The sequence below is a fragment of the Petromyzon marinus genome, chromosome 12, assembly GCF_048934315.1.
Source record: "Petromyzon marinus isolate PM22_M1 ecotype Great Lakes invasive population chromosome 12, UKy_Petmar_22M1.pri1.0, whole genome shotgun sequence".
NCBI classification, from domain to species: Eukaryota; Metazoa; Chordata; class Hyperoartia; order Petromyzontiformes; family Petromyzontidae; genus Petromyzon; species Petromyzon marinus.
In genome coordinates, this window is record NC_133678.1 from 264,558 (window position 1) to 288,333 (window position 23,776).

The 23,776-nt window shown below is 53.3% G+C and overlaps 1 protein-coding gene across 4 annotated transcripts in view; it reads right to left on the reverse strand.

Moving 5' to 3' along the window:
• Positions 1-23,776, reverse strand: part of LOC116941729 (collagen alpha-1(XII) chain-like) — a 109,909-nt gene that overhangs the window by 78,652 nt on the left and 7,481 nt on the right. For all 4 annotated transcript variants that reach the window (XM_032953088.2, XM_032953087.2, XM_032953085.2 and 1 more), the window contains exons 3-15: positions 21,127-21,236; positions 15,826-15,945; positions 13,712-13,858; positions 12,178-12,258; positions 9,148-9,414; positions 7,958-8,140; positions 7,512-7,685; positions 6,977-7,270; positions 6,049-6,210; positions 5,582-5,743; positions 4,451-4,741; positions 3,820-4,158; positions 2,868-3,140 (exon numbers count right to left, since the gene is read on the reverse strand). In XM_032953088.2, the coding sequence (XP_032808979.2) occupies positions 2,868-3,140; positions 3,820-4,158; positions 4,451-4,741; positions 5,582-5,743; positions 6,049-6,210; positions 6,977-7,270; positions 7,512-7,685; positions 7,958-8,140; positions 9,148-9,414; positions 12,178-12,258; positions 13,712-13,858; positions 15,826-15,945; positions 21,127-21,205 (2,572 nt within the window). In that variant the 5' untranslated portion in view covers positions 21,206-21,236. The remainder of the gene's footprint in view (positions 1-2,867; positions 3,141-3,819; positions 4,159-4,450; positions 4,742-5,581; positions 5,744-6,048; positions 6,211-6,976; positions 7,271-7,511; positions 7,686-7,957; positions 8,141-9,147; positions 9,415-12,177; positions 12,259-13,711; positions 13,859-15,825; positions 15,946-21,126; positions 21,237-23,776) is intronic.

The following is a 23,776-nucleotide window of genomic DNA, read 5'->3' on the forward strand; positions in this document are numbered from 1 at the left end:
AGTCGATACCACCTGACCAAGATTTGAACTCGCGACCTTCCGATTGAGACGCCCACTCTTCCGCCCGAGACATCTGGCGGGTCCCGCACAACGTCATCATCAGTTGGCTGTCATTTTGGCGCAGAGCCCAAATTCTCTCAGGCAATTTTGCTTCAAAGTACTTGGCCTGAATTCCCCATGTGAGAATTCAGGCCAAGCAGGAGTACACCAATCAGATATTTTATAGGCTTTAGGAATGTTTTCTATCACTTTGGATTTAACACGGTATTCATTTAACTTAATCAGAAATACCATCTTGGCCAAATGAGCATTGAGGCATTGGCATTCATCTCCTCTTTAAATCTCTACATATTCAGCGGTGGGAATTCCACATTACTATGACGGGGACGTGTCTATGCAGGACACATTGTGACTGTAACGGACAATGCCCGTTGGTTGATACTAACGACGAAGTGACGACCAAGAGGATATCTACCGCGGAGATGGAGCGATAGAATGACTCGTGTGTGCAGGAGCGAGACGGAGTGATGCGTTACAGCATTGAGAGACGATGATGGCCTGGGGAGCTCTTCACCCTACAGTCTATGGGAGCTACATGGGGAACCTTTGACTTTGTACGAATGTGAATGCAAAAACTATGTTAGGATAACGTTGTGGGTCTGACATTCAGGCTCAAAGGCTTGGGGTTCTCAGCATGGGACCCGTAACTCAGCGCCCCACCCGTTGCGCTTTCTCATTGCATTACAAACTACGTCAAAATTGGTTCCCTGCTACGACATCCAGCCCCACCGTGTGGCATCCCCTACGCTGCGGCTCTCACAGCTAGCAAAGGCCTCCTCCAGCATAGGAGTCTCCTACCCGACGTTTACCACTGTCGTCTTGATTTCCCTACCGCTCAAACATTTTTAAAAATAAGAAATCTTCACGCGGCCACATTGCCAGGACACACTGCCGTCACCCCCCACACCAAATCCGAAAAGAAAATATCAAACTCGAGGACATGATCGCTCACCCGCATGTCGTCCATCGCGAGCGACGCAGGATGCGGCGCATTCCGACTGGCGGAACAGAAAACGCTCCGGGGACAATCGCACCGGACGTGGTGGAATGCGCCACTCGATAGCGAGCCAGAGAGTGAGAGAGAGAGCCGGAGAGTGAGAGAGAGAGCCGGAGAGTGAGAGAGAGAGCCGGAGAGTGAGTGAGAGAGCCGGAGAGTGAGTGAGAGAGAGAGAGCCGGAGAGTTAGTGAGAGAGTGAGAGAGAGCGGGAAAGTGAACGTGAGACTTTTTAACTCTAGAAGCAACACAAATCCATAACTTTACTGCAATCGCGAATACTATACGTGTGCATTTATTTTACAAAATATAGAAAACATACAAGAGGGAGGGTAGGAGAGGGTTAGAGAGAGTGGAGAGAATGGGAGAGAGTGGGAGACAGTGGGAGAGAGCAGGAGGGAGAGAGCGCCTGGGTAGGTCTGGATGTCACAGTGGTTCTATGATTTACGCCGCTGGTCAGCAAATCTTCGCAGCCATCTCAAAGTCAACAAGCGCTAAATGGTGCATTTCTCGTAACTCAAGTACGGCTTGGATTTCACTCTTTGCAGAGGCAGGGAACGCGTGTGAAACAAAACGTGGTTTACTCGCTGCCCAAAGAATGTCCACGCTCTGGGATATTTTTTTGTTGGTGCCGTTTGGAGCGTGGCTGCAACAGCATGCGGGACCCCTCATCCCCGCTGCCCTCGCCATGTCACCGCCTCCCCATCTGTGAACTTACCTCTCCAGTACAGTCGCCAAATGGTGAACCGGTAACCGTTTGCAGAATCGATAACTGGTGCTAAAAGTCAGGCACCAGCTGTGCCAAAGTCCAAATTGAGACCACAAACATTGGTGTTTCATTGGTGCTTAACATCGTGGTGCTCATCAGCGCACCACGGGAGCTCCCTACGCTTCTCGGTTAGAAAACTTAACCAGTATTAACCGGTTTTATCATTTTATATTTCTCTCTCACGCGATTACTAGTGTAATGTCTTCAAAAATTACTCACACCGACAGGTTGTAACAAGTCACCTGCTTACACTTTATTCACCTAATCTTGCACCAGTTGCAGGCACTCTTATAACTATCTATACGGTCACTTATGTTTAACTTCTCCCCACTCTTATCTACCTTTCACCTAGCTTATCCCGCACGCAGCGTCTCCGCACGCAGCGTCTCCGCACGCAGCGTCTCCGCACTCAGCGTCTCCGCACTCAGCGTCTCCGCACTCAGCGTCTCCGCCCTCAGCGTCTCTACACTCAGCGTCTCCGCATGCAGCGTCTCCGCACACAGCAACTCTACACCTCCACCGCTACCCTCACCTACGCTCCCTCAGACCCGCTTATCCATCTGTCCCGGGCGGGGGGTCAGCCACCACCCGCCCGGGGACGGCGTGAGGGTTGAGGTCCTGTTGACGGCTGGAGCGGTAGCGGCGAGATGTCGTCACTCTTGGTCCCCGGCAACAACTCCCCGCTCCGCTCACGCATGCGCCCTTATATTCCTCTGCTAATTATCCGAGACCTCTCATGCGTCTCATTAAGCTCTAGCCAGGCTGGTGCCTGTCGGCCCATCAATCAACCCTCATCTCCCGTCTCCCTGGCAACACCTCCGGTCTCAGCGTGCACAACCAGTCAACCCCATTTGCACCTGCTTCGCCCCTTACAACTGGCGGTTTGTCTGTGCAAACCTCACGCGCACCTGTTTGCCCTCAGTTGCCCTCGGTTAACTGTGCGCACCGCGTATTTCACTACTCTACACTAGTAACGCGAAAAACGAAATTATTTTAAGAGCTCTACTTTTAGCTGACGAATCATGGCGAGGTGCCGGCACCCACCTTCGGTCGTGAAGTTGACGGAGGCGGGAGGGCCCCGCTCACCATCAGAGTACACGGGCGTGACGATGGCCTGGTATGCCGTGCCTGGCGTGAGACCGTCGAGCGTGCTGGATGCCGCCCTCGCCGCCGCGTCACGAGCTCCGTGCTCATCCCCGGCGACTGAGCGGAACTCGATGCTGTACGCCTCGACGCGGCCCGGCGCCAGCGCCCACGACACCGTGGCAGAGTCCTCCGCCACGTCCGAGGCCTCCAGGCGTGACACCGGTCCCATCTCTGCAAGTGGAACGCCGCAGCCATGGGGTTAAATCCGAGACGTCCTGGCTGCGACTCGCAAGCGATCTTACCAACCCTGTGTGGCCTTGAGACACGCCAATTCTGAACCCTAATTTCGGTTGAAGCCCACGAATAAAATTGTGTCACACAGGGAGTGCTGCCACGGGGTGTACCCGTTCCTAATGTGTTGAAGATGAGATGTGATGTTGTGAGTTACTTATCGCGTGTAAAGCTCTCCGATAAGATGCCCTGGTGTAAAGGAGGGCATTTATACTAAGAGAAGCAACAACCACAACAACAACCACAACGGCGACTTATGGTTTTCTTGTTGTTATCAACAAAGAGTGACAAAAAAATCCCGGAGTCCTGGATAGAGACGAGAAAATCAAGGCCACCAGGTCAAGGACAGCGGACTCCTATACAATGGATATGTGGCCAGGATAGATGGCAGTGACGGATCCAAGGATGGGGGGGGGGGGGGGGGGGCGCTAGACCGCAAGGGTAGGAAATCGAGCATGAGGTCAGAACATTTTAAACTGAGTAGATGATAGCTGACGAATGCGGGACGATTGTCACCACGTCAACGGAACCAGACTTGATCAGAATCAGATTTTTTATTCAGACTGGAGGAATCCGATGAGATACGAAGCTCTTATTCACAGATGTCCGGGGCCCACACCTGGCAACGTGGTGCCCTCCACGGAGGCCCCCTTGCCCTCTCCCGATGCGTACTCCGCCATCACGGATATGGCGTATGTCGTTTCGGGCCTCAAGCCTCGTATCCAAGCCCCCGTGGCATCGGGCCGCAGGATGGCCTGCTGCTCGCCCGCCCCAGGCCCCACGCCCATGTCCCAGAGCCCGCTGCCGGCCTCCTCCCCCCCAGCGGTCTCCGTCTCCGCCGTCTGTGCTGAGTACCGCAGGTTATAGCGGGCTACTGGGCCCGGCGCAGGGCTCCAGGCGAGGCGCAGGCTCCCCCACGTGGCCTCCAGCACGCGCAGCTCCGTCACGCCACCCGTCTCTGTATGCGATGAGGGGCAGAGAGAGCAGGGATTTGCTGTATGTTGGCCACTGCCTGTCTCTCCCCTCTCATCTCACGATGATGATTTATGATAATTAAGGTGACAACGATGATTGGTGACAATAATTGCTAATGATGACGATGACGATTGGTGATGATGATGATGACGATGATTGGTCATGATGATGACAACACTAATTGGTGATGACCATTATGATTGGTAATGACAATGATTGGTGATAACGACGACAATTAGTGATGGCGACGGCGATGACGCTGCGGCCGCCCTCACCGCCCAGCGTCTCCACGTCGGCGACGAGTGGGTCGCTGAGCCCGGTCGCGTACTCGGCGATGACCGTGACGCGGTAGCGCGTCCCGGGCGCCAGCCCCTCGAGCCGCGCACCAGCGAGCTCGCCGCTCACCGCACGCTCCCCACCCGTGCCCTCCGCCGCCCCCGCGCCTCCCTCCAGCGGCGCATAGCGCACGCGGTAGGAGAGCACGCGGCCCGGCGAGGGGAGCCAGCGCACGAGCACGCTGTCCGACAAGCGCTCCTCCACCTCCAGGTCGCTCGGGGAGCCGCGCTCTGCACACAGAGATGCCCCATGTAGCCGTTGATCGCTCTGCTTTGCAATCTTGACATTATAAATCTTTCTTTTGTATGCAATGCATTCGATTTGCAGTATGTTCTTTGTGCTGGTTGGACCGTGTTAATGGACGACCCTGCCACCAGGAACTTAACCTGGTTTTCGTGTTTTTGCTGTAACCAGGTTATAAATGAGTGCTTTTTGCCCAAAGGGTTTTACCTGTGCCACAATAAAACCTAAAATCTAACCCTTTAGCAGCGAGCACCTTTGAAGGCCGGCACAGCACACGAGGGGGTGGGTTAGATCACATAAATATAAATGTGTCGTTAAACCCGCCACCACCCGACACAGCCAATTAGTAAGGTTAGTAAGGTTTGTCATGTAAACAAAACATGCCAAATCGTTACTAGTATAGCACACCAGTATGTTGGAGAGTAAAGCCACAACATTTACAATTCGAATACTTTCCAACACACCAGTGTGCTGTACTAGTAACGAATTGGCATGTTTTGTTTACGTGACAAATCTTACTAATTGGCTGGATAATATTGGTCGCGAAAGCCCTTGTCTCCCTAGTGGCGATGTTTTACACACCGCACCAGGCACTCATTTAAGGCTGAGTCAACCTATGGGAGGCCCAGGACAGGCTCAAATATTTGCCACTGTTGTTGGTCACGAGCGGGTTCTTAGCACAGCGTGCTGACCACTCCCCACAAGTATATGTGTCCTCGGTGCACGAGCCCCCGGCCACCTCCGTAACAACCGCCCGACCAAACGGCGGGAGCCTCGTGTGGGTGGCATAAGGAGTGGTGGCGCCGCAGTGGAGGCAGTGGCCATACCATCGAGCGTGGTCTCCTCAACGGCCCCTGACACGGCCTCGCCCCCGTCGTACACGGCGACGACGTGCACGCGGTACCGCGTCTCAGGCCGCAGGTCGCTCAGCGCCAGCATCGTCACTGCCGCATCCACCTCGGCCTCCTGCAGGCTCGGCCGCTCCCGGTCTGCGTGATGAAGGCAGAGGTCGCCATCACGATCATCATCACAATCGTCATTATCATCTCAATTATCATTATCACCACGATCACCACCGCTATGGTCACCATCATCATCACTACCACCACCATCACCACCATCACCACAATCAGCCGGAGCAGGGGGGAGGAGACAGGAAGAGACAATGAGCAAATGGATGAGGAGGTGGAGGAAGGAGGGAGGTAATCAGGGAGAGGGAGGAAAATGTTGATGGCAGGAGGGAAAAGGATGAGGATGATGGGGCGATGATAACCGTGAGCATGCACGTCCTCACCCTCATCATCCTTCTCGTCTTCGTCGCCGTCATCTCCGGGTACCAGGCTCCGGTACTCGATGCGGTAGTGCCGCACGGAGGAGCGCGCGGGCGACCAGGACACTCGCAGGCTGTGCGATGATGCGTCCGTCAGCACCACGTCACCCGGCGGGGTCAGCTCCCCTGAGGCAGCGGCGGAGAGCCCCACGGCACAGGCAGAATATTCACCCACCAGTTGGCTACCCTCATCACCCACCAATCTACTACCCTCATCACCCGCCATTCAGCTGCCCTCATCGCCTGCCATTTCACTGCCCTCATCACCTGCAAGTCTGCTACCCTCATCAGTCTGCTTTCCTTATTATCCGCCAGTCCACTACCCTCATTAGCCACCAGTCTGCTAACTCATCACCAGTCAGTCCTCTGCCCTCATCACCAGACTGCTACCCTCATCACCTGCCAGTCTGCTGCGCTCATCACCCGCTAGCCCGCTGCCATCATCACCTGTCTGTTATCCTCATCACCTGCAAGTCCGCGACCCTCATCACCCCCCCACACCAGGATCACCAGCTCTCTGGGTTGGACCCAAAAAGGGTGGGGTGGGGATGGTGCGTGGGTGGCAAGGAATTGATTTGTCCTGAGGTCTGGTAGCGGTGTTGAACTCCATCATACGATACTGCACTGCACAGTTTGTGATCATAGACCTGGTGTGGATGGGTATATACATCCAGGATTGGTCTAAGGTGGACAAGGCAACCCGAGTGTAAGTCTATGGATCTCTTGGTCTTTATGTTGGTCTATAGTTATCTATGTGAGTCTGTGTCTCTATGTGAGTCTGTGTGTCTCTATGCGAGTATGTGTGTCTTTATGCGAGTCTCTGTGTCTCTCTGTGTAAGGATCGGTCCACAGTTAGCGCGTGTGGAACCGGCGTTCGTGCGGCACCACTCACCTCGTCCGTGGTCCTCGGTGGTGCTCTCGGTGACGACGAGCGGCTCGCTGGAGCGCTGGCCCGACACGGCGTAGATGCTGACCTGGTACTCGGTGTCAGGAAGCAGGCGCGACAGCTGCACATGCGTGGCGCCGCCGGGCGCCGTCGCCTCGCGCCGCGCGGTGCCCTCGTCGTCGCCCACAGGCTGGTAGAACACACGGTAGCTCGACACCTCGGGGCCCGGCGCGTCCCAGCCCAGGCGGATCGAGTCGCCCGTCCGCTCCAGCGTGCGCAGGTTCTGGGGAGGTAGGATTTCTGTGGGGGGCGGTGAGGTGGGTGGGGTGGGGGGCAAAGGGTGGGGGGACAGTGAGGGAAGAGAGGTAGAAACGAGACAATGACGGTGATCGTAAGGGGTCGCAATCGGTTACATTTGGGCAATCGTGATAAGCTGTTGGCGATTCCACGGGATCACTGGCGATTGCAATCGGTCGACGGCAGGTGACCTTGGCCGACGGCGGTTGCCCGCAAGCGACGTTTGGTGACCGAGGTCACTCACGGCTGGTCTCTTCCTCGATGCGTGCTTGCTGCGCCTCCACGCCGGCACACATCTGGCCGATGACGACGCCCTGGGACGACTCGAGCTGCTCGAACCCCCGCACGGAGAAGACGTGCGTGGAGAGCGGCGGCGACGCCACCAGACGCAGCTCGTTCTTGTTCGCTTGGGCCACTCCTGACGTGGTGAGACGACGGGAGGGCGGACAGCGGAACAAAGTCATTTTAATGACATGAAGATCGAGATCAAATGAGCTCGCACACAGCAGCAGCAGTCATTACCCACTACCAGCAGAATAATGCCGGTAGCAGGTAAATGGGTGAGTGAGCGAGTGTATGAATTCATAAGCAAGCGAGTCGTTGAGTGAGCGAGTGATTGAGCGAGCGAGTGATTGAACGAGCGAGTGGTTGAGCGAGCAAGCGGTTCAGCGAGCAGGCGAGTGCTCGCACCGATGGCGAAGAGCTCAACGCCGGCGTCGCGCAGCTCCTGTGCGTGCTCGGCGACGTCGGCGCCGTCGTCGGCCGGGCCGTCGGTGATGAGCACGGCGAGCTGCGGCACGCGGCGCCGCGCACCGCCGCCCTCCGCCGACGCCGCCGTGAACACCGAGGCCAGGGTGAAGCGCAGCGCCTCGCCTGCATACCGTCGCAACAATGGCAACAACAACAGCAACATTACCAACAGCAGCAACAGCAACATTACCAACAGCAGCAACAACATTACCAACAGCAGCAACAACATTACCAACAGCAGCAACAACATTACCAACAACAGTAAAAACATTACCAACAGCAGTAACAACATTACCAACAGCAGCAACAAAACATTACCAACAACAGCAACAACATTACCAACAGCAGCAACAACATTACCAACAACAGTAAAAACATTACCAACAGCAGTAACAACATTACCAACAGCAGCAACAAAACATTACCAACAACAGTAACAACATTAACAACAGCAGCAGCAAGGCCGCCACCCTAGGAGGACAGCAGGCACAGCGCAAGTGCCCTCAGGGCCCCGGGAGCCGACGGGGCTGCGCCCCTTCCCCTCCTCCTCCTCCTCCCAGGCGAGGCTGACGGGGGGGTCTGAACAGCGCCTCAGGGCACCGGGGGCCACCTGGGGTCAGGGTCGGTATGGACCCAACTCGACAGGTAGAACAAGCAAAGATTTGCTACGGGTCGAGCCTAGATACTCACGCATCTTGACGTCAAGGGCTAAATAAACATCCCACTGCTGGATAATTACCTCTAAATGACACAATTGGGATTTACACAGCAAGAGCAACATCGTGGCCCCTGCTTATTGCAAATACTTGGCAGCACCCTCTTGAGAAGGGAGTGTGGAGACTCGGTGAAATGCTCCTGCGTAAACACGCGCACTTACGTGAATAACTACAAAATTAAGTTAAGATAAACATGGTGAACTTCCCCAATAAGCGTAAAACGTGGGCCAACGTTGAACCATAATATTGGTCGCGAAAGCTTACGTGTTATACATTGAACCAACAGTTCCAACCACAAGCGAACGTTTGTCCAACGTTGCGTGTTTAAGGGGCGAATGGTAGCCTGGGGCCTTGGACGTCTCCCGTAGTAAACGAAGGGTGGGGGGGGCCCGGGGCGACCGTGGCGCCGCTCACCCGTGTTGGTGGCGCTGCCACCCTTGAGTGTGACGGCGCGCAGGGCCTTGTAGATCTCCGCCTTGCTGCGATAGCGGTGCAGCGCAAACTCGAGGCGCGCGTCACCCGAGAACTGCACAAGGGCGACGCGCGCGCGGTCCGGCCCCAAGGTGAAGGCGGACACGAGTGCCGACACGAACGCCTTGACGCGCTGGAAGCTGGCGCGGCTCACACCCTGCGAGCCGTCCACTACAAACACCAGCTCCACGGGAACGTCCGGCGGGCAGCCTTGGTGGGAGAAACAGGGGGTAGTGGTGAGAGGGATGGGGAGGTGGTGAGATGGGCGGGGAGATGGAGGCGTTGGCTTCACGTGCGTGCGTCAAGCCCAGCGAATCATTCCCGTGGCGCTGAGCACGTGTTCTCACGGACGCCCCGAGTCGACACGCGTGCGTGATACTCCGCCACGTTTCAGCTGCGAACTCGCCTCGTGTCTCTCACACCCCCCCCCCCCCCCCACAGGCGCGTGTGCATGCGTGCGTCCACGTGACCCCATTTCCCTCCACTGCCCACAACTCCTCGTCTTCCACCTCCTTCTCTGTGGCCGGCTTCTCTTTGCCAGGTGCTGTCCTCGTCTGCTCCTTCGCAAAGCCACCGTCTCCTCTCCCTGCCCCGCAGTGCTGACTGTGACCTCATCCACCTGTTCCTGATATCCCTCTTCCACCCACTTAACTCATAAAATAGAAATGTTCCCCGTATAGCCTGGAACAGACTCTTGGTGCAAGTGCTGTTAGCAAGGACCTATGAAGGCCGGCACAACACACAAGGCGGGAGGGGGGGGGGGGGCGGTGGCCAGTACCACACCCAGCCGCCTTTGTCTCCCTAGGGGATTGTGAAGGATTATAAGGGTAAGGTGAGGATGGCGAGGTAAGGAGGCTGCGGTGGTTGAGGTGAGGCATGTGAGTAGAGAGTAGTAATATCTGTACCGGTCCTGGGCCCTCAATTCTCCAACCTGCGCTGACGAGAGTGGTGATCTACGGGCGAACAACCCCCTTAAGTGGCATGGCGAGTCCTTCATCAGTGGATAGGGACTCCACATTATTGTATTAACCACGGAGACCAAATTAAAGAAGAGTAATCTCACAATGTCCTGCATCGATTCTGCTCCCCATCCCTGTGGGATGGCCATCGGCAAAAACCAAGACCCAGACCGGGCCAAGTGGATGTAATGGACCAGGGTTCGCAAATCGACAAATCCCACGCCACTCAAGAGCAGCGGCGGCGCATGGCGCCGCGACCGCGAGGACATCGCGGCAATCCGTGCCGAGTCTCCCCCCTCCACCCCAAACTCCACAAGCTCACATCTCCCACCCTCGCTCTCCCCTCTCGCCTCCTCCTCCTCCTTGCGTCTTGCTCAACCTTAAGCCACCTCGCAGCAGCCCAGACGAGAGGAATCTCCTGGGGGAGCTCCGCGTTTTGGGTTTTTTTCCCCCCTCCTCCTCCCTCCCCCTTTCCTCCTCGCTCCCTCCCTCCTGCTCCCCTCATGCATGAGCGGTCATGTCAGTGCCCCGTATGTCAAGGCTTAGTATTATATATGTGTGTGTGTGCAACTGTACACGTGTATACAACACGTAGAGCAGGACAATACACGTAGCGGTGGCACTTGTTTAATGTGTGATTATGTCCCTGTGCACCACTGGCAATGCAGAATAACCCACGTGCTCTCCTAATCCATTCTTGCGCATGGCAGCCGCAAGATGGTTCAGGAGTTCGATGCCAATTTCGAGGTCCGGTGCTGGCCACGACGAGATGGCTCAGCAGAGGGTTTGTGTCACTTTCTTGTTCCTCCTCTTTTGAAGGAGCACAGACCAAAGTGGGTTTACTACATAGTCCATAGTTTGGGTTGCATGGCCATCATCGCAGCGCTGTGGCTCCTGTCTGGAATGTTCAATTTATGAAGAAGATGTGCACATAAGTCTGCTCATGTGCATATGCAGTTGATGGTTCCACCAGTGTCTTCAAGGAGGAGGAATGTCAAAGCCAGGAGGAGATGAGTTGATGTGTGCGTCTTGAATGAGGAGTTTATTCTGGACGATCGCGTTGTTTCACCTCGCGCAGCAGCAGCAGCGTTCCTCTGGATCTGGGTGGTGACATTGCAGGAGCATGGCGACAGCATCGCGATCCCAGAAGGGATGGCATCGGGATTTCATTTGCCGGTGGTTGCGAGGTTCACAGTCGAGGTCTTGGTCGATGATGGGAAGGGTTGTTATTCATGTTCTTCCACATCCACGTGTTCCTCTTCCCACTGCCTGCCCAGGCTTCCACCTCGACCGTGCGCCTCTCCTCTGCCCCACACATTCCCTGCTTTGGTAATAACGATTTCGTTTGCACACACGCAAAGACAAAACGCCCCTTATAGCCTTAACAGACTGTTGGGGCAAGTGCTGTGAGCGAGTTCCACCTATGAAGGCCTGAACGGGACACACGAGGGAGTGGGTGGCCTGCACCATGCCCTTTACACACGCAAATACCCACATTCACAAGACAAAGCTGACACACACTGCCACGTGTACCCACGCTGCCACGTGTACCCACGCTGCCACGTGTACCCACGCTGCCACGTGTACCCACGCTGCCACGTGTACCCACGCTGCCACGTGTACCCACGCTGCCACGTGTACCCACGCTGCCACGTGTACACACGCTGCCACGTGTACCCACGCTGCCACGTGTACCCACGCTGCCACGTGTACCCACGCTGCCACGTGTACCCACGCTGCCGCGTGTACCCACGCTGCCGCGTGTACCCACGCTGCCGCGTGTACCCACGCTGCCGCGTGTACCCACGCTGCCGCGTGTACCCACGCTGCCGCGTGTACCCACGCTGCCGCGTGTACCCACGCTGCCGCGTGTACCCACGCTGCCGCGTGTACCCACGCTGCCACGTGTACCCACGCTGCCACGTGTACCCACGCTGCCACGTGTACCCACGCTGCCACGTGTACCCACGCTGCCGCGTGTACCCACGCTGCCACGTGTACCCACGCTGTGTACCTCTGATGTGCGTGGGGCTGCTCTCTTCTTTTTCCTTCTGAATTTTCGGCGCCTCTGCCAGAGAGGCTGATGTTGTTTCAACTGGAGAGGGGAGGGAGTGCGGGGTGGGGGGGGAGGAAGAGGGGGAGGGATGGGGGGTAGGGGGGAGTGAGCGAGATGTCAGCCTCATCCTGCTCGTCCCACCACACCGCTCACGGGGGGCGCGCGGCCACCAGGGGCCGCAATTATTGACCATAGAACCACGGAGAAAACAAACTTAGCTTGTGCCGGAGACCCCGCGGGAATGTGGGTCGATGACGTCTCTTGGTCAAACCCCAGATTCTGAAGCCAGGAGACAACTCCCCCCCCAACTCCCCCCCCACCTCCCCCCCCAACTCCCCCCCCCAACTCCCCCCCCCAACTCCCCCCCCAACTCCCCCCCCAACTCCCCCCCCAACTCCCCCCCAACTCCCCCCCAACTCCCCCCCCAACTCCCCCCCCCAACTCGCCCCCCCAACTCCCCCCCCAACTCCCCCCCCCCCTTTAACCCCCATACCCCCCTCGCCCCTCGTGGTTTCTCCAGAAACAGCAATAAACCACTGTGGCTGGCCACGTGGAATAGCCAAACGCTCGCATGGGGAGCAAAGGAGTCTGCCATACGTCTTTCAGGAGCTGCAGCAGCACTGCTTGGATCTCTGTGGAATACAGGAGCTCTGGAGGGCTAAGTTCTGGCTCCACGAAGGAAGCCGTGAGTCTGAGTCTATTGTGGGCTCGCCTCCCCATCAATAGCAGGCAAGGAATGGTGGTGACGATGATGATGGTAATGGTGATGGCGATGTTGGTGGTGAAGGTGGTGGCCTGCGTCCCTACTAAAGATGAACATCCGTGGAGGCATGCAGGTAAAGGGTCATAAGTGGCACAGACACGAAGAGACACATGTAACCATACACACAGACAAATGACACAAATAGACAAAAACAGTTATACCCAAAGACAAACAGACGGCACAGCGGAATTGTTCATGGACAACAGCAACCCACTCGTGCACGTGCCTCCCCACGCATGCAATGGGCCTTTAGCCTTGACCTCAGAGCCAGAAAAACACTCCTCCACAAGGCTTGGGGGGCTTTCGTCATTTGTGGGGGGGAGCGGGTCTCACACACCCACAAAATACAAAGATCCCCTGTATAACCTTTACCAGGCTGTTGGGGCAAGTGCTGTTAGTGAGCACCTATGAAGGCCGGCAGGACACATACGAGGAGTGTGTGGCCACCACCACGTCCGGCCTCCAGAGTGCTGATGTTTACACACCCCACCAGGTGCTTATTAAAGGCTAAGTCGACCTAGGGGAGGCCCAGGTCGAGTTCGGATATTTGTCACCAACGATGGACGTGGGCGAGAATCAATCTCGGATTGTCGGGTCCGTTGCGCAGTGTGTTAACCGTTGCGTCACCAAACAAATGCACAGACACAGGGTGCGAGCCGAAGACATATGTACACGCGTGCATGCGTGCGTGCGTGAGTGGTTGCATTGGGGAGGAGGTTGCGGACTCACTGACGATCTGCTTGACGAGCGGCGTGCTCTCCCCGTGAGGCCCATACGCGGCCACGCTGACCATGTACTCAACGCCAGCCTCCAGTTCGCGCACCACCGCCCCCGTGGCGTCGCGTGCCAGCGTCATCTCCTGTGGGGAACCCTCGCCTGCTCGGCGAGCGGCAGACGCACGCTCTCTGTCAAGAGTTATCGAGCACACTGGCACGCCCAGTGAACGTGCAATGTTGACCGATATTGAGCCAACATTGAGCCAACGTCTGACCAAAGTTGTGCCAACGATGCATGTTTACTGGGCACCCTTCATAGAATGTAGAACACATCGGTACACTCTCACACACAATACAAATTCCCAGAATGGTGACAACCCGGGTTTTCCGTTGCATGGCCAAAACGGGGGGGGGGGGAGGCAACAGTTAAGGCTGGTGTTCTAGAACCCTCATGTGTGTGGGGAGCACTGATTGGCGACACGAGCGATGGATGTGCACTTTGCTCAAATAGTGATAGTCTTTACGGTTCCTCTCTTGGTGAGATCCACAATGCTCGCTTAGACCTCAGCATCAGCACCAGCAGCCAGACCAGGCTCTAGAAGGCACTGGCCATCACTCGCGGTCGAAATTCAATTATTAGCGTCGTTCGTGCAGAACATAAGCGAAAATTTTAATAATGGGACGCCACGCCTCCTTCACGAAACATTTCAAATTATTTTTCTACATCCCATCAGCCCCACGGCCTTCGTTTGGAGAGTGCATAATTTCAGCAGCATTGGTTCAAGACATGCAAGTTCGGGACTGGATTCAACATACAGTGTCTCATCAGCAGTCAGGCTTAATTGAACCAACGCTGTTCGCAATGATCCAGCTGAGGTTGATCCTGGAAGCGTGGAGACTACAAATGCGGAACGGATTGGGTCAGCACGAGACACAGAGACCGACACGGACTCCCGTGTCTTGGACGTGCGAACAGAAGGGAAGGCCATTAGAATGCCACCATCGGTGACCCTGCACTGCCACGTGGCGAGACCGAGGTGTAGGGGGCAACCACGCAGGAGGGGGATTGGAAGCGCGAAGAGGATTTCACCATCATTAGCAGCAGCAACAGCAGCAGCAGCCATGGTCAATCCACTGCTGGATTGAGGACTTTGCAGAGAGAAATGTGGGAAGCGATGGGAAGCGAGCGCCATGACCAGAGAAGGGGAGGAGCGGAGGACGCCGCTCTGCCGCTGCACAGCGACTGACGGGAGGACGAGGGGAAGGAGAGGGGGGCGGGGCTCGCTCCCCCACACCAACTCCAGGCTGCTCAGAGGGACGCCCCGTGAGCGGGAGACGCTCGAGTCGCCCGCATCGACCGCACGAGGGTGGCGCTGCGAGACACCGTGATTACAGCGCGGGGTGGGGGTGAGGAGAAATGGGGGGGGGGGGGTGGGCGGGGGAGGGGGGCACAGAGCCAGACGCTTCCAGCCGAGCCAGAAACCACCCCACCCCCCAGGCCCAGAACAAATCCGTGCTGGCGTTCTGTAATGCCGCCCGAGTGTAATTATTATTATTTTTTTCAAGTGTATTTTCTCTTTGCTTCCCTGAGCCAAAACCCATGGAGCAGGACTTACGCGCTGCTCTATGATTTCCTGCTCAAGTCTCGTGTGTAACAAAGAATTCTCTTCCCTCTGAAGAACTTCCCCCCTCTCTCCGCTCTGCACGTGCTCGGGCAGCGAGGGTTCTCTCTACCGTCCCGATGTGAGATCCACTCAGGATAGATCCTATTATCCGCCAGATCTACTCCTAATATCAGCACAAGCAATAACATTTAAAGATTTTTCTCTCTCATCTGTGCAGTTTTTCTCACTGCTTTGTCCTTAAGAAGAAATTAGCAAATAATCGTGAATCATATAAACGTAAATCATAAATAATCGATTTGGACGCACGTGATTAAACAAACCTCTGAGCGGAAGAATCAGTTGTAGTCGATGAATTGATACAACCCTCCGCATATAGCACAGTGGTCAGATAGGCCATGGTTGGGTTAGTTCAGAGGGCAGGGAGAGAGGAAAATGACAAGAAGAGGGGAAGAGAGAAAATGAGAAAGAAAGAGAGGCAGAGAGAGATTGACAGGGTACTGACCGGAGCTGGGCAGCACAATGAGGCGGTACCCCTTGAACCGCCCACGCGCTGGTTTCCACGACACCTTGACACTGCTCTCGGACAACACGCTCACTTGCATGTTGGTCGGGGCCGGCACCGCTGTGTGGAGTGACAGCCGGGAAGAGAGAGCCGCAATGTCGGGGGTGAGAAGGTCAGGGCGACACAAACCGCGTGCATCAGCACCCTCGCTGGAATTGCGAGTGATGAGCCAAGAAGCGCGGCGATGCCTCCCCATCGATATCCCTTCTCAGCAAAGTTTTGAAAACAAATCAAGGGGGAGCTTAATTTACCTGGGATAGCCTCGCTGAGTCTCAAGACTCTTTGTCATGAGGGTGCTGCCACATTGGGATGTTTGGCCAATTCCAGTTTGGCTTTGTATGGAAGTAAACTAGAGAACCCGGAGTAAACATACGAGGTCGTTCACACAACTCCCCCTGTGTGTGTACACGAAGAGGGGCAGCACAGTGGGTTACCGCACGGCTGGGGTTCCGAGTTCGGTTCCCACTCACCACCAATAACAGTCGTAATATTTGATCCGGTCCTGGATCTCTCCTGCCTCCCCTAGGTCGACTCAGTCTAAAAAAGCATCTGGTGTGATGTGCAATCATCAGCAATGGGTGATACAGACTGTCGGGAGTGGTGTTGGCGTGTATAGTTGCCCGCTAACAGCACTTACCCCAACAGTCTGTTCAAGGCTATAAGGGGATCTTTGTCTGTTTTTTTACTGTTCCGCATAAGTTTCTACCGGGCTCTCGGGTTTCCTCCCCATAGCTAAACGTGCACACACAGTGGAACTGGTATTGGCCAAATCATCCCAATGTTGAAAAATCACCCGCTAATCACACACTTGGGATTCCACACGCAGCAGCAACGTCGCTGTTCACCCCCAACCTCCCCTACTGCAATAACTTGGCAGGGCCCTCCTGAAAGACAGTCTTGAGAGTCGGAAAAGCTTTGCTCAGCAAACTCGCGGAATTATTTTGTAACCAGCCACGTCATCACTCTCGCCCGCCTCCTCTACGTGGCGATGCGCCTCGCGTCATCGTCGGATCTGCCCGTCGCGTGGCCGGGAGAGCGCCGCTGCGATTCCGAACGCGTTTCCCTTCACCGCACACCGGTCCCGCCGCCTGCTAACTGTTGACACCTGCTGACTCAAACAGACTGGGGGCGAATCCCTCCCCCTGCTGCCCACGGAGCGTAGCGAGGCTCTGCCAGCTTGGCACAGCGCCCCAGCGACGAGGCCCATGCCAGAGGGAGGGGAGGGGATGGACGCAACTCTAGAAATTAGACGGGGTAAAACAAAAATCTGATTAAATTGTGACCCTGAATTACAGTTAATTAAGGGTTAGGGTGGGAGGCTGTCGAATAATTATCTCGATCCGTGATCGTGAATCGATTGAAGAATGTATTATTCTTCTTGGTTCTTTCGGTAAAATCACGTAGAAGGGAAATAATAAAATAATAAAAATAAAACATAATACAATTAAATTCTCACGTTTCGGCCACAACACAAGCAGCCATCCTCAGGTGAAGAAACAGAACTGTCGGAAAGACAGTGCTCCAATGGAGGCCGAAACGTCGTGATAATTTTATTTTATTATGTTTTATTTTTATTATTGCCCTTCTACGTGACTTTACTGAAAGATCCAAGAAGATGAATCCCTGCAGTCACGAAAGCTTTAAATCGGAATGTATTATTTTCTTTACACTGTGGGGAATTGTAGCGGCCTCTAGTGGCTGTTGAAAGGTTTTCAAATGGACGCATTACGCCGAAAATATTGAATCATGGATGATTCCCACGCGTGAGAGTGGATGACCGTGTATGGAGATATGTATGTTGCTTCGTTTGATTTTTAGTACAGTATATCATTGATTTTCACAAATATTCTTCATACATTTATTTTGTAGAGCCTAAATTAATGGCAACATACATTGCATAACTTCTGCTATGTTGGATTAGTTATACATGTTTGACTTAAAGTAATATATTGAATGTGTGTTAAATATATCTTAAATTATTGGCAAAATTAAGTTATGTATTTAATGTTGTCGATAATTGAGGATATACTAAATAAGCTTATTAAATATATGTTTGATAATTAACCATATTTAAAGAATCAAACATTGCAACGAATATCATGCCATCGACTCGAGTGTCGCGAGCTACATCTAGGAGCGAGCGACACGCGTGGTGTAGAGCCATCAGCAGGTCCCACCACCACTAGAGCACCACCACCAATATAACACCACCATGATAGCATCACCATCACCACTATATCACCACCACCACTAGAGCCGGAACCACCACCACCATAGCCAGCACCGCCGCCACCATGGTCAAAGCCAGTGCCACCACCACCACCCACTGTTGTCTCACCAACTTGAGCAGCAGCAGCTTTGTCACCCCGAGGTGTCCTCTTCTGCGGCGTGGCTCAAGGCATCACTCGTCGCCGCCTCTTCTCTTCCGGCATCGCCTCCCTCACGTGGCGTCCGGGTCCAGACTATCGTGGATCCGTGGATTTATACGCAGCGCGACCCCCACCCCGTGAAGCGCACGCGACGCCCCATGTCCCCTCATGAGCAGCACGCGGTACAAGGCAGCACCGAGCGGCCACTGGAGTCGCGGTCACTCGCACCCAACGTCCCATCTCCCCGACTCCGCGAATGTGGCGTGTGGCTCCGTCTCTCAGTTCGCTCCGGGCAGCCTGCGTTCTCGGCCGTGGGGAATGTCGCTTCACCGTGGCTGTGTCCTGCAAGTGTTCCGTCTATTGGCATCTTCACCTGGCGGCGTCTCGCTGGGCTGAGAGTTCCGCTTGTGGACACGGTCCGTTCTCTCCGGCTGGGCCATGACCCACCCAGCACGAGGCCTCTCTACCCACCCAGCACGAGACCTCTCTACCCACCCAGCACAAGGCCTCTCTACCCACCCAGCACGAGGCACTGTGTTGGTTCAATTCTGGGAGTCAAACCTATTAGGATTTGGCTCCGGTTCCAGTGAACTGAAAATCCATTGAACGGTACAGTTGGGGTTTAGGTTAGTTCCATTTAACCAGTTTCCAGATATTAGTATAAACCCAGTAACCAAATAATGTTTTCGTTCTGGGGCAACAAATTTTATTTGAGTTAAAACTTATAAAATTAGAACTGATATCTGGTTCCAATCTCCGGTTCGGTTTGACTCTCTGGGTGAGGAATGGAATCAGTTTTACTCGGCTCACAAGGTGTAGCCATTATTGCTATGCCTGGGAAATATCGTGTCCATCTTTCCTGTCTGTCCATCCGTCTATCTAATCCTGTCAATCCATTTACCTATCCACCAGTCGTCGATCTGTACCCGTCTGGCCCATCTGCAGGTCGAGCTTGCCAGCTGCCATCTCGGCGACGCCAGTGCGGTTGGTTCGGCTCAGTGGATGCAGCCCCGCGGATTACGCGGCGGCTCGGGCCGTCTTCGCGCGGCGTGAATCACGGCGAGCGGAGCTAGACACGTGGCCGGATCTCCGTCAGCCAACGATCCCCTGGCAGAGTCGGTGCCTGGCTCGGACTCCGTGCTGTGTGGGTGGTTGTTGTTTTATATTCCACGGCGGGCGATTGAAAACGTATCAATGCTCTGTTAAATATTAAACTCAAAAGCGTAGAAAATAAAAGTTAGAGGGGGAATCCTCTTGGGGTGAGGGGAACGCTTTACGGCCTTGGTTTTTATTTGACTGCGACAGGAAAATAAACGTGATGATGGGAGGCCTGCAAGCGACCACATTTATTGATGCTAAGCGACTGTGGAATGTCTTCACCGCTGTCTCTCCTTACAAGCTTTGTAAAACCTTGCTCAATTCAATAAGTGTGATCACACTTATTATTCAACTAGTTCATAAAGGCTGTCGTCGCTAGGCAAATGTTTTAAATATATATAATAATTTACCTGATATGATTTTTTTTTTATTTGTATCTACGATCAGACACGAACAACCACTCAACAAAAATTCCGAAAAAACTGACAAAGATTGTTGACGACTTGATTAAACTTCTTATATTTAAAGACATACCCATCGGAACTGCTCGATTTCAAGATTCTGCTCTGTTTCATAAGAAATATAAAAAAATATGAACTTAATACTCTGAGGGAAAGCTTCTAACTTTTACCATTTTATAATTATTCAGATTTGAATATCATAAAATGCCTTTTTTCGTTCAAAATCGCTTAAATCCGAAACATCTCAAACAATAAAAGATAGAACAATGGTTCTCACTTAAATGTGATTTGATGTTTAATGGTTTGTCAAAAAAAACACTCAATCTTATATTTTGAACGGTGTCTGAATGACACCAGGCACAAACATGCTCATGTTGTTTCTGTCGTAAAAGCTACCTATGTAACAAATTTCAGCTTTCTACCTTGTCGGGAAGTACCCTCGAGGTTTTTGAGACATACAGATTAAGGTCTTCATTTATATATATATTTCAACCTCAATGGTGCGAATTGTTGCTTGCCACGAGGCGTTTTGGAGCCACTGGACCTGTGCTCAGCAACTGCGATTGTGTTCATTTTGCGACACACGACCGACGCGTGCTTGTTGTCGCCTCTCATGTGAGGGAAGAGGCCGAGTGAGGCGTCTGCCCCAGGAGCCCATGAACCCCGCTATCTTCTGGAGGAATTCTCTCACGCAGGGCAGTTCACTGCTCGCTGCTGGCAGCTGTAGCCTCTCTCCGTCTCGTGGCGTTGAGAGCCCAAGTGGAGCGTAAACGTTTTAATAAAGCACAAAGAACACCACCCTCAACGAGAGCAGTGGTGAGCAGCCGCGTGAACTTCCACCAACTATTGAAACCTCCGGGCCCCACCCACGCGACTGCTGAAGGAGTCGAGTTGCCCCGCGGGGTCACCCCGGGGTGACCGGCGCCCGACGCCTGCGGCTCGTGGCAGCATGATGGCCAATGGGTGATGAACGCGCGTGTGCATGTGCCCGCGCGCGTCTGTTCGCGTGTTGAAGTGTGTGCGCGTGTGTCCATTTGTGAATGTTTCCACGGGTTCGCATGTTGAATCACGTGTTCACGTGTTTGTCCGCGCATGAGTGTGTGCATGTGTTTGTGCATTCATGTGTCCGCGTGTTCGTATGCCAGTGTTGTCCATGCACTGTCCACGTACCTGGGCATGTGTGCATGCATTATATGTCACGTAGATTTGAAGCTTTCGTGACTGCAAGGATTCATACTCTTGTTTTTTTTGCAAAGTCACGTGACTTTACCGAAAAAAACCAAGAGTATATATGTCACGTGTTTGCATGTTACCTTGAGCAGTGGTGGGCGGTGTGAGGTGGAGGGAGAGGAGACAGGCCCAGGCCACGAAACTCGCCACGTGGAGTCTCATGGTCGCTGCTGGGAGGTCCACGCAGGCCGACCTGGCATGGCCAGAGCACAAAGCCAAGTTCAATGCTGGTGTGGGATCGCATTTTGACCCCCGTAGAACCGTGACCCCACTGTAGTACGACTACCCCTCTGCACTCTGAACCTGGTTATCCAATCTTGATTTGAAGCTTTCGTGACTGCAGGAATCCATACTCTTTGGTTCTTTCGGTAAAGTCACGTAGGTAGAAATCAATTTAAATAAATCACGACGTTTCGAAAGCAAGACAAGCGTTCGTCTTCAGGTAAAAATCTCGACAGCTACAATGTCTGCTGCCTTGTGAAGAAAAGCGGTTACCAGCAAGGGTTTATATAAGTTTTGAGAACAAAGGCAGCCGAAGTAGTGTTAATGGGGTATTATAGTGTAAAGGAAATAAATAGCGCGGAATGTTAAAGGAAATTAACTTAGATAGCATGTTGGATTATAGTACAATGTTAATGAGCTTCCGTAGCGCATATGAACTCAGATTAGCATGTAGGATTAGAATATGTATTTTAATGAGAGAAGCATGTAAAAGTTAATTATTATTGTTTTAGCAAGTTAATGTCAGTCTTTGTGTAACAAAGAATAGCATGTTAAAGTTAATGAGAATAAACATGTCAAAGTCAATGAGCGAAGTTAATGAGAATATCATGTTAAAGTCAATGAGAGATGAGCAAGTCGATGTCACTCTATATGTAATAAATGGCGTGGCATGTTAAAGTTAATTAACTTAACTTAAGAACGGCTCGGGGGAGAGAGAGAACATGTATTTTAATGAGAGAAGCATGTAAAAGTTAATGAAAAAATTTGCAAGTTAATATCAGTCTATGTGTAACAAAGAATAGCATGTTAAAGTTAATGAGAAAAGCATGTCAAAGTCAATGGTTGCTCAGCTTAAACCCATCTTCTTGGTTGAAGTTGTCTCTATGTTTGTATATCTGGATAGCTTCATCTACAAATCTTTGATGGTAACCCGAAGGTTTGCAGAGTACCTTGGTCTCGGAAAAAACAATATTGTGCGAGTCCACAGGATTATAACAATGGTCTCTTACGGCAGAGGTATTGGTTCTGCCATGTTTCAGAGCTGGTCGGAGATGCAGCGGGCCCTATGGTGTAGTGTAGTGTTTTGATGAGGGAATTCTTATGGGCCGGGTGGTGGTGGGAATCGGACTTCAGATAGGAATCAGTGTGGGTAGCTTTCCTGTAGACAGAATGTCCCAACGAGCCATCAGTCCTCTTCTCAATCAAAACATCCAGTGATGGTAGCTTACCATTCTGCTCCACTTCCATGGTGAATTTGATGGATGGGTGTATGGAATTTATATGCCAGTGGTTGCATGTCCATGTGTGACAAAAGCAGCCGTGTTAGCGATCCAAAAGATGGCCATGCTAACGCGTTGGGGTGCAGAGCTCGCTGCTGCTGCGGAGCTCACTGCTGCTACGGAGCTCGCTGCTATGGAGCTCGCTGCTGCTACGGAGCTCGCTGCTGCTACGGAGCTCGCTGCTATGGAGCTCGCTGCTGCTGCGGAGCTCACTGCTGCTACGGAGCTCGCTGCTATGGAGCTCGCTGCTGCTACGGAGCTCGCTGCTGCTACGGAGCTCGCTGCTATGGAGCTCACTGCTGCTACGGAGCTCGCTGCTATGGAGCTCGCTGCTGCTATGGAGCTCGCTGTTGCTACGCAGCTCACTGCTGCTGCGGAGCTCACTGCTATGGAGCTCGCTGCTGCTGCGGAGCTCGCTGCTACGGACCTCGCTGCTGCGGAGCTCGCTGCTGTGCTGGTTAATAACATCCTTCCAATGGTTGCGCAGCTTAAACCCATCTTCTTGGTTGAAGTTGTCTCTATGTTTGTATATCTGGATAGCTTCATCTACAAATCTTTGATGGTAACCCGAAGGTTTGCAGAGTACCTTGGTCTCGGAAAAAACAATATTGTGCGAGTCCACAGGATTATAACAATGGTCTCTTACGGCAGAGGTATTGGTTCTGCCATGTTTCAGAGCTGGTCGGAGATGCAGCGGGCCCTATGGTGTAGTGTAGTGTTTTGATGAGGGAATTCTTATGGGCCGGGTGGTGGTGGGAATCGGACTTCAGATAGGAATCAGTGTGGGTAGCTTTCCTGTAGACAGAATGTCCCAACGAGCCATCAGTCCTCTTCTCAATCAAAACATCCAGTGATGGTAGCTTACCATTCTGCTCCACTTCCATGGTGAATTTGATGGATGGGTGTATGGAATTTATGTGGTTGAGAAATTGGTTCAGTGCTGGTTGGCCATGTGGCCAAATTACGAAAGTGTCATCTACGTATCTCTTCCACAAGGAAGGACGTAGGGTGGATGTCTGGATGGCATCTGTTTCAAATGTTTCCATGAACACATTAGCTACCACTGGTGATAGATGGGAACCCATGGGGGTACCTTCATTTTGTTTGTTGAAAGTACCATTCCAGGTAAAGTAAGTGTTGGTAAGGCAATGCCTCACTAAAATTGGTACATTAGGATTCAGTCCCTGTTGGACCAGGTCTTCAATGATTGCTATAGTGTCAGGTACAGGAA